Below are 13346 nucleotides of genomic sequence, written 5' to 3' on the forward strand. Positions count from 1 at the left end.
AAGGAGCCTGCTAAATTTGAGTATCAGAACTAACTTAATCTACCTCTGAGCACGAATCCCTGATCCTTCCAGTACCTGGAGACGTCCTGAAATTACCCCATGGATCTTGACATTTCTACTACCTTCCTGTTACCCACTCCCTCCCTAAACATGAGTTAAGCTGGGAAACTATATTCCTAGAAGTCCTTATTTTATTTCCATTGTCTTCACCTTTCATTTCACCGCTTGGCAAAAATGGCTTCCAATGCCTTTGAAAAGGAGGTAGCATATCAAAAAGCACGAATGTGCAGACCTGTTCCTGTACATCAAAGGTCACCTTGGAGGGAGGTCAGTAGCAAGGCCACCCTCCCCTTGAACACACAGGGAAGCCAAGGTTGAATGGCATGCTTGTGACCCCACAGGGAAGAAGCCAGAGTGGAAAAACACAAGATTGGTCCCTGGATTCTGAGCGAACTTCGTTGGCCAAATATTTTTGAGGAGTGGATGGTGAGTGCCTGGGCGCTTGCCTTCCTTGTTTCCAAATTCTCCCTGCTTCTTGGAGAGTATTGTATTGCTGCCTCTTGCTTCCGTCAGCACACTGAGAGGAGTCCAAGTGGCATTTACTTAATTAACATAAACAGATGCATCCCTTTGGCTTCACTGCAGTGACTTCTTGATGTGCTCATCCACCCTCCTGCTCTCAGGGAGGTCTGGGCAGGGTATAGGGTCACAGAGGCTGGTCTGGACCCTCTGCTGCCTGCCCCTCTGTCCCTGTGACAACACTCTGGGCTGTGCTGGGGGCCAGCAGTAACTTTGGAGGACGGGAAATGGGAGTGAGAGCACAGTCACTCACCTCTGTGGCACTGCCCTCTGCCCTCCTTATATCACCTTCCCCCGCAATCTCTCCTAGGACATTCTCAGCCCTGGTTAACCTCTTCTGGGTGTCAGGGCTGCTTAGTAAACTGATTCTTTGGCTTGTTTTGGTGATTCTTAAAAAAGATTTATTTATTTTGGGCCTGGCACATTAGCCTGGTGGCTAAAGTCCTCGCCTGACACGCGCCAGGATCCCTTATGGGTACCAGTTCTAATCCCTGCAACTCTGCTTCCCATCCAGCTTCCTGCTTGTGGCCTGGGAAAGCAGTCAAGCACGGGCCAAAGTTCTGGGACCCTGCACCTGTGAGGGAGACCTGGAAGAAGTTCCTGGCTCCTGGCTTCAGATTGGCGCATCTCTGGCCATTGTGGCCACTTGGGGAGTGAATCAGTGGGCAGAAGATCTTCCTCTCTGCCTGTACTCCTTTCTGCAAATCTGTCTTTCCAGTCAAAATAAATCTTTTTATAATTTTTATTAAAAAAAGATTTATTTATTTTGATTGGAAAGACAGATATACAGAGAAGACAGATAGAGAGATCTTTCATCCACTGGTTCATTCCCCAAATTGCCACAAAATCCAGAACTGAGCTAATTAAGCCTGGAGCCAGGAGCCTCTTCTAGATCTCCACCTGGTGCAGTGTTCCAAGGCCTATGATCAATCCTTTAGTGCTTTTCCAGGCCATAAGCAGATAACTGGATTGGAAGTAGAGCAGCCAGCACACAAACTGATGTGCATGTGGGATGTTGGTGCCGCTGGATGGAGGATTAGCCTGTTGAGCCACAGCGCTGGCCCCAGCTTTGGTGATGTCCTTTCCTTTCTCTCGGAGCCAGTATGCATACATTCCCTTAATCCCCCAGGTGCCAGGGGCCGGGGTCACTTATATTGGACAGTGGCTCTCTTACCTTGACATCTACTTCCTTTAGTGGGGAAAAAGAAAGTTATTGAAAGGGAAGAAGGGATGGGTTTTGCAGAGACCAAGGTAGAAACCGAGTTAAATTAAGTAGAAATTATCATTAGCATTTTCATTCTGCTTAATTTTAGGGGAAAATCAGTAATACATATAGGTGTTAATGAGAAAACACATTTCAAAGGCCCCCAGATCTCTTCGAGAGCAGGTGGTACTTGGCAAGAGTCACTTCTCTTAAAGGGCTGCTTGTCTTTTGTGCAGAAAGATTTCTCTCTTCTTTGTTTCCAAGGCAGGAATGCTTGCTCCAATGTCTGGAGAGCAGGTGCATACCGAATGTGCTCTACCAGCTCCCAGGGTCCTTGAAAAGCATGGCAGATAATGACCAGGCAACTACATGTCCCAGTTTTGGTGATCCATACAAGTTTTAGACATTCTTTCCACCTGTCAAACCAGGTGATTTATTTTTAAAAAGATTCTGGAAGACAAATTTACTTTTCTATAGGATAACTTAACGGTGGGTATTCAGATAGAGTTGGGGCAAAGATTTCTCTGGAGTATTTTATGTGAATCATAACTTTTGTTGAGTCTGAATTTGGGGGATTGGGCTCTTTGTAGAAGCTTCCAGACAACCAATTCCATTATTAGGAAAGAAAGACATTGTAAGAAAACGGAAAGGCACGAGGTAAGCTCTACTGTCCTTTGTTTGGGTCTTTGGACAAGTTAATGAGTCCCTCTCTGCCTCAGTTTTCTGGTGCGTAAATTGCGAATAGACAGATGACACTGTTGTGAGAATTTGGGTGCATTACTTAGCGTTGAGATTGGCACTTAGTAAATGCTCAATAAAAGCTGATTATTTAAACACACATGTACACTTTGTGTTAATTTGGGTCTCTAAAAGCATAGCCCGAGATTAGGACTTGGGAATAGTAGTCAACTAGAAAAGGGATTTCAGCAAGTTGAAGGAGGAGGACTAAGTCACAGCACCGTGCAGGTCCAGTGCTGCCTTCCACCAGGCAGCACACAGAAGCACAGAGAAGGCCTCCAGGGATCACTCACTAAAAGCTGGGACTACTGTGTGTGGTTGTTTCTACAATGATGCGAAAGACATCTCAACATTGTGCCATGAGCTCTCAGGTCCTGCCTTGTCTCAGTCATTTACTGGGAAAAGTGAGCTCTAGGGTTGGCATATCCAGAAGTGCTTAGAAGTTCAGGACTTTGTTTTTTAAAAAGATTCTGGCACCAAGAGCTGTGTGACATGAAGCAAGTTCTTTGATCTCATTGTATTCTGCTAGTCTGCATCATGGACAATGATAATAATACTTCCACAGGACAATAACACACACAATTGGTATAGGTCCTGGACCTAGCATGCTCTTAATAAATGTTAGTTCTTCTATGATCGTTGCTAGCATTATTGTTGCTACTGTGTGCAGAACTGAGAGAGCAGGAAGCTATTGTCTGAGAATTTTAGGATGTGTAGCCCCAACAGTCACTTAGGATAAGCCTCATCAGACCCTTCTGGTACAGGATAGGAGCCTGCTTTCTGAGTGGCTCCTTGATTTGAACCTCTTAGCATGTCTAAGTGAAGTCACAAGAGTTGAAATCCAGCTAGAAAGCCGGCAGGTGACTGGACTTGCTGGCCAGTCTTGTGAAATCCACTATCCCAATCTGGATTTGTTTTCATCTCTGTCGGGGAATTAATAGTGCCAAGATAACTGAGTCATCTTCCCTCTTCCAACGCAGCAGCCTTCTCTTCCACAGGGAATCCTCTCCTGCTTTGTCCGGATCCCACTTCAGGCCACTCTGCTTTGCTGGGAACAGCATGCAGCATGTGGCTCCCTCATCTCAGGTTTGTGATTAAAAGTACATTAAAGGATCAAGAAATTATTAAGAGGTACAGTGTACTGTATGTACACTTACATTACTAGTTAGACCACAATTCTGAATTATTTAACAGGACCTTTTCTTCTGCTGGAGACATTGGGCTGGGTTCTGATCTCTCTCTCTTTTTTTTTTAAAGATTTATTTATTTTTTATTACAAAGTCAGATATACAGAGAGGAGAGACAGAGAGGAAGATCTTCCGTCCGATGATTCACTCCCCAAGTGAGTGCAACGGCCAGTGCTGTGCCAATCCAAAGCCAGGAACCTGGAACCTCTTCCGGGTCTCCCACGCGGGTGCAGGGTCCCAAAGCATTGGGCCGTCCTCGACTGCTTTCCCAGACCACAAGCAGGGAGCTGGATGGGAAGCGGAGCCTCCAGGATTAGAACCGGCGCCCATATGGGATCCTGGCAAGTTCAAGGTGAGGACTTTAGCCACTAGGCCACGGCACCGGGCCCACTGATCTCTATTTTGATGGACCCATGGTCAGGATGAAAATGAAACCTCAGATGGCAGATCTTAACCCATTCTGTTGTTTGAATCTCAGTGTTAGGACTGTGTGGCCTTGGTGACTTCTTGTGAACCCTCATCTCTGTCCATCACTAAGACATTTATGGTAGTATCCGAGGCACAGGAATATTTGCTTTAATGTTCACTGTTGCCGAAACTTGGCAAGGTCCCGAAGACAAGGGATCCTGGGAAGATGCCCAACACTGCTGGGGAGACTATGAAAGAGGCAGTGTCCTTTGAAGTACTTGTCTTTGGCAGTGTGGTGACAGATATGGGGATTGGCCTGAATACAGAACATGAATGTCAGACCCAACCCTCCTGGAGCCTCATTAGCTGTAGCTGTAATCTTGAGCAAGTCACTTAATGCCTTTGAGCTTCCATGGTTAGTTGGAACCTTGAACAAGAACATCATCCTGACTGTCTTAGTTTGAACACACTTTGCTTCGATCTTGATTGCTTAACAGATTAGTCCTACCGCTCTCCCTTCCTATTCACCTCCAACATCCCGTGTGAGTGGAAATTTGGTCACTTATCCAAGAACCTGGGTCACAGCACTGCTCTTTCTGTTTGTCATATTATGTAACCTGCACAACAACCACAAGGAAATGCAAGGCTCATGAAATCAAAGATGTTACCCAAAGATGGGCAAGCGGTTAGCCCTTCAAAGAATCCTGGAACTCATGTCGGAGTGCTAGGGTTGAATATCCAATTCTGTCTACTGGCTCAAGCTCCCCGGGAGGCAATGGTGATGACTCCAGTCGTTCGGCCTTTGTCACCCATGTGTGGTATGCTAGTTTTGGTCTCAGCTTAGCCTCAGCTATTGTAGGCATTTGAGGAATGAACCAATGAATGGGAACTCTCTCTCTCTCTCTCTCTCTCTCTCTCTCTCTCTGTGTGTGTGTGTGTGTGTGTGTAGGTGAGGATGTGTGTAGGAATTTAGACTACAGTGCAGGGAACCAAGGCCTTGAGCCAAGATCAATAATTTTTAATTCTCTGATGACAGTTGGATCCAAGAATCCTTTTCTTGCCTGGGAAGGGTCAGACTCAATCAATCAATCTCTCTCTCTCTCCCTCCTTCTCTCCCCTCCATTCTATAGCTGCAGTGTTAAATACCTATTCTCATCCCTGCAGTTCTCATAAAGAAGCTGTCTCCTCCAGATTATCAGGATTGAGGGGCAGAGAGAAAACGTACGCAGGAAGCATGCTGTTTTTGCCTTTGTACCTCTGCCCACGCTGCTCAGGGGAGTGGCAGCAGTGACAGCACAGACAGAGACCCTCCAGGCTGGATGCCCCTCGTGGAGCCACCAACCCATGTGCTTACTGGAGCTGCTGCTAATGACATCATGCATAAGTCATGAGGGCCAGGTTGTCAGGATGCCTGGAGCAGGGGATTCATCTGCATGACTCCTAGCTCTGTGAATGACAGCACCCCAGCTGTGTTGGCTGCTGTCCCATGTGGATACATGTGTGCTCCCCTGAGACCCAGTCCCTCCCCCACTGGACTTTGGGGGCTCAGAAGCTAAAAGAGTGCAGTGCCTTCTTTGAAGCCAAATATTAAGGACAAATTTTACATCAAGCAAGATATTATGCTATTCAAAATTCTCTTAGAGACTAAAGGAATTTACAAAGAAGGATAAGCAGGAGCACTGAGGCTCACAGAGAAGGTGGGAGTGCTGGGGCAGAGGATGGGAAGGGAGTGTGGGTGCAAAGGGAGTATGGTGGGTAGGGAGTGTGGGTCAGTGGGCTCAGATTCCTTGGAGCCACCTCTGTCACAGTGACATTATGCTAGTGGTAGGGAACCTTTAATTCTTTTTTCTGCCAAGGACTATTTGGACATCCACAATGTTATTCTTAGGCTATACAAAGTTATCCACTGAAAAATGAATCTACTACATATTTAGAGAATTGTATGTCCTGCCTGCTGTTGGCTTGGTAGGGCCAGGCCAGGTGATTTCAGGGGCCTGCAAGCAATGCTGCCACTTCCACCACTACACAAACTGCCACCAGGGAAGAGGGGGAATTTTCTATTTTTTGTATAAAGGAGGAAATGGAGCCTCAAAAAGCATAAAGCTTTTGTTCAACGTCACAGATTGACCCATGATGCAGGCAGGATTTGAACTCAAGCCTATCTTCCCCAAATCCAACACTTTCCCCCAATATCCATTGCTTCCCCCCAAAACGATGTACTACATTTATAAAATATGCACCCCAGGCCAACTGCCAAAAAGCTCTAGCTTTCGGACTGTGTATCTATTCACCATTTCTAGTTTTTAAAATATGCTGTGCATGCATTTGTAGTCATTTCATTATCAGAAAAAGGAAGGAAAGCCTATGGACCAAGTGTAGGGATATAGGAGGATGATACAGGCGTTATTATTTGTTGAGAAAATGTATGCCTGGTGATGGGGAGATGGTGGGTATGTGGCTCAAGCCCAAGAAGAGTGCTAGGATGCAGCCAGCAGGCACCTGATAGGGCCATGCAGGGAATCCTAACTCCCAGTCCCAATTCTGGCCCCATAAACAGGTGGACTTTGCAAAGTCATGGAGAGTATTTAATGGTGAAATCCCTTCACCTTTCTCAATCACCACAAAAAGAAATACCTGTACCCTGATGCCTGAAAGTTTTGGCTATTTGCTTCTATGGCAAACCTGAGTATTACAGGACCAAGGATGTTAAGAGTCGAAGGTGACTGAGAGGGGCAGCTTATGTTGGTTCTCCAGGTGGGTCCTAACCTCTATCAAAGTGTCAGGTAAAGACACAGGGAAGACAATCAGGGGAAAGGAGCAGGCAGGATGGGCAAGGTGGCAGAGCCTTTGTGGATACAGAAGCAAGCGAAAGAACCTATTGAGCTGGGGAAGTTGAAGAGGCAAGAATTGGGAGGATGTGGAGGACATGTACTGAGACCTCAGTTTCGGATCTGTCCTCACCAGACCTTGGCAAGAGCACGTTTCTGGGGTCTGAAGTCATGCACTTGGCAGGGATTCAGTACAGCAGCCAGCAGAAGCTGATACACAAGGAAGTTCCCCTCTCTGGCCTCTCATTCCTTGACTTGGCAGTCAGGAGACCTGGTCTCCTGGCATTGACCTTCTGCCATCATGCCTTGAGCTGCGGACCCCGTGGAAGCACAGGTTTGCCTTCTCCAGACTGATCCCTTCCACAAAGCCCCTGCATCATTATCCCTTCTCTTTGGGGCACAGAAACTGGCCAGGCTAACTTGACCTCTAAGTGTACAGTAACATCACAGACAATTGCTTCCCCTCCGCCACAATTGCTAATTGCCAGAAAAATGCTCTTACACCCCCACCCCCCACCCCTAGAGAAGCCATCCAAATAACTCTAATCTCTCTGTGGATTTCAAAGAAAGTGTTCAGGATCTGTTTTCTAATTTCCCCCAAGCAGTCCCTGCACGTTGAAAGATCATGGTTAAGGGAATTCCACAAAATTTGCTTTTGCAGCTGCTGGAAAAATGCAGTAGGGAGGCTGCCTGAATTCAGCCTACTCTGTGACTGACTCAATCATCAGTACACACAGCTAACTAAATCACTGCTTGGGGCTCTGCTGCTCCCTCCGATGCAACTGGGAAGACTCATTTGCAATCACCATTAACCAGAAAGCCACACAACTGCTCCAAGTCCCTGCAGCCTGCAAGTATCAAAGAATATCCAAGGGCTGGCAGGGCTCCGGAAGGCCACCAGCTTCAGGCCTCTCTGGGACTCTCTTCCCGTCTCTTCCCTGACACTAATGAACAGGGAAGTGACTCCAGACTGGGCCACCTGGAAAGAAGACTAGGTGTGGACACCCAGAGGGGCCTGTGTGGATAAGAACCAAAGCCCTTCACCTGCCGTGAAATAGCTATTCTTGCTGAACACTGCAAAGGCGACCTTTAAATCTCTGAGAACAATGCTCAGATCTTTAGCTCTCATTCAGCCACCTGCTGTGCTGTGTCAAACGGAGTTAGCCAGCGTGTTCCCCCTGGGCGGCAGGGATTTCCAAAGATTAGCCCAGGAATGGCAGAGGCTGGTGGGGTTTTGCCATGCAGTACACATCTCTCTTCTCCCCAGCTCTCTCTCTCCTGATGGCTTCACCACCTCTGCTTCCTCCTCTCCTCCCCACGGCTACCCTCTTGCCCAAACCCACCTGCACCAAACACATTTGCTCCTAAGCTGTTCTTAGAATGATAAGGGCACAGTGCTTCATGATATAGTCCAGAAATACCCCAGTTTTAGATTTGGGTCCTGCAGGCACTACAATGAAAGCCATTATTGTCCCATATGCCCCTGCCACTCAGCGTGTGCATGTGCACACTTGTGTTCATGTGTGTGTGAGTGCATGCATGTTGCCATTTGTAAATTCAGGGCTAATGTGCTACAACAGAGACCTAGGGACACTTGGGCTCTTAGGTCTAGATGCAGAGGAGTGTGTGTGTGTGTGTGTGTGTGTGTGTGTATGGCGGGGGGTGTCTCAGGGTTGGCACTGGGTGGAGGGAGCCACAAGGGCCTTTGGAATTTTTGCTGGAGTGTTTTTTTGGCTAGTCTTCCACAAACATGCTTAGCCAAGGCCATGGTTAAGAGCAGGACATCACTTCTCCAACCTCATTTCGCTTCCTGGGAAAACTGAGGGCTAACCCACTCCAGAGAGGGCCTGGCCTGCCCTGCTGGGGCAGCTTCAGTGCAGGACCTGGGTGTCCCACCCTCCCAAGGGCACCTCTGCAAGCCAGGTGGCCCAGGGTAGGGCACTGCAGAACCACTGAGTGCCAGGTGGGACAGGAGCCAGGCGACAAAAGGCTTTCTTGGTTTGAAACTAAGCGTAGGGCAACTGGAGAAAGGAAGGAGAACCCTCACCACCGCCCCCTGCAGCCTGTAGGCCACATTGCAATCACCTCTGTGAATGAAGGCTCGCAGGGAAGCTGCCAAAAACGCTGTTTTCCCAGGAGTCACCTTCCATGGGATAAGAAGAGTTTCTCTCTCTCTCTCTCTCTCTCTCTCTCTCTCTCTCTCTCTCTCTCTCTCTCTCTCTCTCTCTCTCTCTGTATGTGTGCATGTGTGTGCACTCTAGAAGCCATCCCCACAAATAGGACAAACGCATACAGGGAACCACTGAGTCTCATTTGCACTCCACAGTGTGGCACTTTGTTGATGCTAAAATCTCTTGCATTCAAGGCCAGCTATGCCAAATGGCCTTTTTAATTACAGAACACTTAAGGAGTGTTCTGGCTTTAAGCAGAGTAACTGCAGTCCCCCGAAAGGCTCTGCCTTCCATCTACCAGGAAAGGCATCAGCTTGCTTGGAGGAATCCCAGGTTACTGAGTAATCACCATAATAAGATTGAGAATGAAGGTGACCTATAGAAGCTTGGTAAACACATGACTTTCCCTGCGCAGTAAGTGAATTTTGATTATAACTCAGCCCTTGCCTCAAGTCCTAAAGTGGTGGTCGGATTCTTAGGAAAAGCCTGGGAAGGATAAAGTGTAAAAAAGAAGCACACAGGCCTTCCTAGCCCTCTTTGTATCTGTCTTCAGGTCGCAGTCTCTCTGTGTTTGGTCCCCACTGAGCCTGCCGGGATGTCACACAAAGTGTGGGTGATCACCACAGATCAATAGCTACTCTGGTTGGCTACTGCCACAAGATTCTTTAAAAAGACTATTTTTCTCCCTCCAACAACCAAAGCTTATAATGTGTACTTTCAGTCTATTTTTGGAAATGAATGTTTAGAAAGAGAACTTGGTCTTGACCTTTCATGCACTTCTTAATATAAGCAGAAAGGCAGCGATGCTTCTAAAAAGCTGTTCCTTTAAGAGCCATGCAGTGGTTATTATCACTCAGGTTTCAGATGTGGGTAAACCTTGCTCCATGGGCCACCTGGACCAGGGCCCTTGGGAAGACCCTCACAGAGGCACCCTGGGGTGCAGGGGTCTCTCCCCGCTCGGAACAGTCCCCTGAATACTGTCCCCAACTCCATGTTCTGGTGGCAGTAGCAGCCTTCCCCTTGCTGTGTTTACCTGTAATGAGCAAAGGCTCCAAGTGTTATTGTCGCTGTTGTGACAGAAAATAAAAAACCAAGTAAGATTGCATGTGAAAAGGTGAGCCATGGAAAATGGGCTGTCCATGTGTATGTCACCAGATTTTTATGCTGCTGCCCTTATTATTTCTAAGTTGCCTGAAGGCCTTAAGTGACAACTTCAGAAGTTCCCTATCCAAACCCTAGAAGTCATCTGGAAAGGCATGCATTGTGTTTTGTAGGAGCGTGTGAGAAAGCACACCCTTTTCTAGCATCTCTGGCTGGCCTTACAAAGCTGGGGAAGAAGCAGGATGGGTCCTTTTCAGCCCGTGCAGAGGCTGGATAAGGCAAAGCTCAGAGAGGTTGGGCACCAGAAACCACACAGCGAGTGCCCTTGGAGTCACTGGTCAACCCAGATGGCTCGCTCACCCCACACCAAGACCTTAGCACCCTTCTCTTCCCACCATTGGCAGCAGTCAATGAGCCATATAAATCCAAATTTCGGAAATGTTAAGTCTGGTGAACAGCTTCTGAAAGTATTAAAATGCAAAACAGGAGTAAACAAAAAATTTCTCGCCGCGGGGGAACTTACTAATGTGAAGTGACAAAATAATGGGAGTTTGAATGCAGTCTCAAAAGTGGTTCTAAAATGGAATTCAGAATTATATTTTAATATGCATACTATGCACTTGCTTTGCCAGGAATGGCTGAGAGTGAATTATCATTTATAAAATGAAGCCACGGAGGGAAGGAGTGGAACAACAGGGAAGCGTAGCGAACGGCAGCATGAGTGTGAATGTGTGAATGTGTGTGTATTCATCCCAGTCTGGGGACCGCTGGTTCCTTAATCAGGTGCACCAGGACTGTCCAACAACAGCCTATCATGGGGAACTCCCCCTCAGGGCTGACCCTGGTTTATGATCCCTGGAGCTCCAGGCAGCTGTTCTTTCCAGGGACTCCCAGAAAAGGGCAGGCAGGGGACGCCCCTGTGGGGCACCAGTTGAGAACAGACAAGGTAGGGATTTATAAAGTGAGGAGGATTTATAAAGTGAGGATTTATAAAGTTCTTGTCCAACAGCAATGCTCAAAGTGAGTGGCACACCTGTCCTCTCAGGCAATTCCCAACACATCCACCTTGGATTTTGTGACCCAGCAAGGTAGCACTGAGAGTTTTCCATCTAGGGAGTTCGGCTACTCCATCTCCCTCTGCTGGCCTCCCCCCATGTCCACCCTCACCCGTCCAGTCGAGGGCTCTACATTAATTTCCCCAGTCTTGGAGGGCAAGATAACTTGAAGCTAGTTCCTCTTGAGGTTGCTCCCCTAAAGGGAAGTGACCTAAAGGCACCAACGCAGTGGCGCCAGGCAGCTCGCTCACAGCTGCTTTCAGGGCTCCAGGCAACCTCACCACCAGCCACTCTGCTTCTAATGACAGGAGCGGGGGCCCTCCTCCCGCGAGTGTCCTCAAGTGTCAGGTGTGTGGCTAGCCGGCAGGAAGGAAACCAGCCGAACTCCTCTCTAGACAACCCACGCGCCAGGCTGGGGGCAAGAATACACACTTTGCAGAAGGCAGTCCCTTGTCAACTCCCAGGTGCCTGGGGATGCCTCCATGCTGGGTCACCCTACAGCTACCTTGGGGGCCGGAGTGTGGGGCAGTCAAGAAGGGCTTGCAAACATCCCAGGACTCCTTCGCCTTTCCCAACACCTGGGACAGATAGCAATCTGGGTTAACTTTGAAAATCCCGTCTCCTGAGCACCTGCTCATAGCCTCTGGGAGAGACACCTCTTTCCACCTCCCCACCCACAACACACCACGGACTCAGGCTGACCGCGGCGGTTGGTGCTGACAGGGGAAGGGGGAACAGGAAATCATGACTCCAGTTTCGCTTGCTGGTCAGGGCGGGCGACAACATGCTGTGACTAAAAGCGCCAAGCCACCTCGGGAGCAAGAACCAGAGATAAAGCCGTGTTGCTGCCAGCGCTGGTGGGGAAGGGGCTTTTCCACGAGCCCGCTCCAGGCATCTGCTAGAGCGAGGGATAAGGATATTTCCTCCCCACCAACCCCGCCCCCGAAGGGGCAATGACCACCCTGAACCGAACTGGGGGGAGGGCGATGAGCAGGGATAGAGAGCGCGGTCACTCACCTTTAGGTTGTGCGTGGGATTGACAACGCAGACAAGTTGCCCAGCTGCGGAGAAAACCCGCTTAGCTTTGTAGTGCTGAAATCGGAGGTGAATAAGATCTAACACAGCCCCAAAGCACTGGGTGAAGAAAAGCATCCCAACTTTTGAGGAGGGGGTTGTTGTTGGCCCGGGAGAACAGAGCGGGGCGCTCCTAGGTCCTGGGGCTCTGGAAGGAGCGCAGCCTCCTAGACACTCTGCTCCTGCCCGGCTCAGCGTGCCTTCATATTCATCATCAAAATAAGACGGTTGGAATCTTGCAGCAGCGAGGCAGCCAATCAAAAGGACAGGAATGTTATCCTTGAGGTGCAGAGACAGCCAATAACGAATGCCTCCCTTACCGAAACTCCCTGATGAATTGAGCCTGGTGGAGAATGTATTATTGAACATTACCATAGATCAGCACATTGCATTTATCTTGTGATTACAGCCAACCATACATAATGCTGGGGAGATAGGCTGACAAAATTGATTGCTTAATGTGTCTCCATTTATTAATTGACTTAATTTAACATGAGAGCTTTTCTTCGTACCTTAGCCAAAAAAAAAAAAAAAAAAAAAAAAGCCAAAACGTTTAAACCGCTAAATACTAAAACACCCTGCTCCAAAACAGGCAGATGGATAACGCAGATCGTAGCTCGACTCGCCAGAGCTGCTTGGGAGAAAATCAAAGATGACATGACTCTGATTCCAGAGAAGGGCTTGGCGGCAGCAGCAGCAATGTGTATCTTTCAATCTTGCACTGACTCTCTGCAATTTGGATGGCAGCCCCTTGATAAATCTTACTATCCACTCTTTAGTAAAGAAAATGCATTTGTAGAGGAGAGGGGAAAATACATACATATATATGTATTTAAATGACTTTCAAAATACTGTAATTACTGAAGTTGAAAGTATTAGAGCATAAAAATGTACAGAATATGCTTCTAAAAATAATACCATCTCTGATGCATGAATGCACACACACAGAAGAACCTACCCGGAGAGGAAAGTGACTTGTAAATCATAAAAATAATTACCTA

The 13346-nt window shown here is 47.9% G+C and overlaps 1 protein-coding gene across 1 annotated transcript in view; it reads right to left on the reverse strand.

Annotated features, from left to right (window-relative positions):
- SIAH3 (siah E3 ubiquitin protein ligase family member 3) overlaps positions 1-12520 on the reverse strand; it is a 62963-nt gene extending 50443 nt beyond the window's left edge. Inside the window, exon 1 of the mRNA XM_004577470.2 lies at positions 12289-12520. Within this exon, the coding sequence (XP_004577527.2) occupies positions 12289-12423 (135 nt within the window). The 5' untranslated portion in view covers positions 12424-12520. The remainder of the gene's footprint in view (positions 1-12288) is intronic.
- Positions 12521-13346: the final 826 nt, after the last annotated feature.

Source organism: Ochotona princeps, chromosome 12, assembly GCF_030435755.1.
Source record: "Ochotona princeps isolate mOchPri1 chromosome 12, mOchPri1.hap1, whole genome shotgun sequence".
In the NCBI taxonomy this organism is placed as follows: Eukaryota; Metazoa; Chordata; class Mammalia; order Lagomorpha; family Ochotonidae; genus Ochotona; species Ochotona princeps.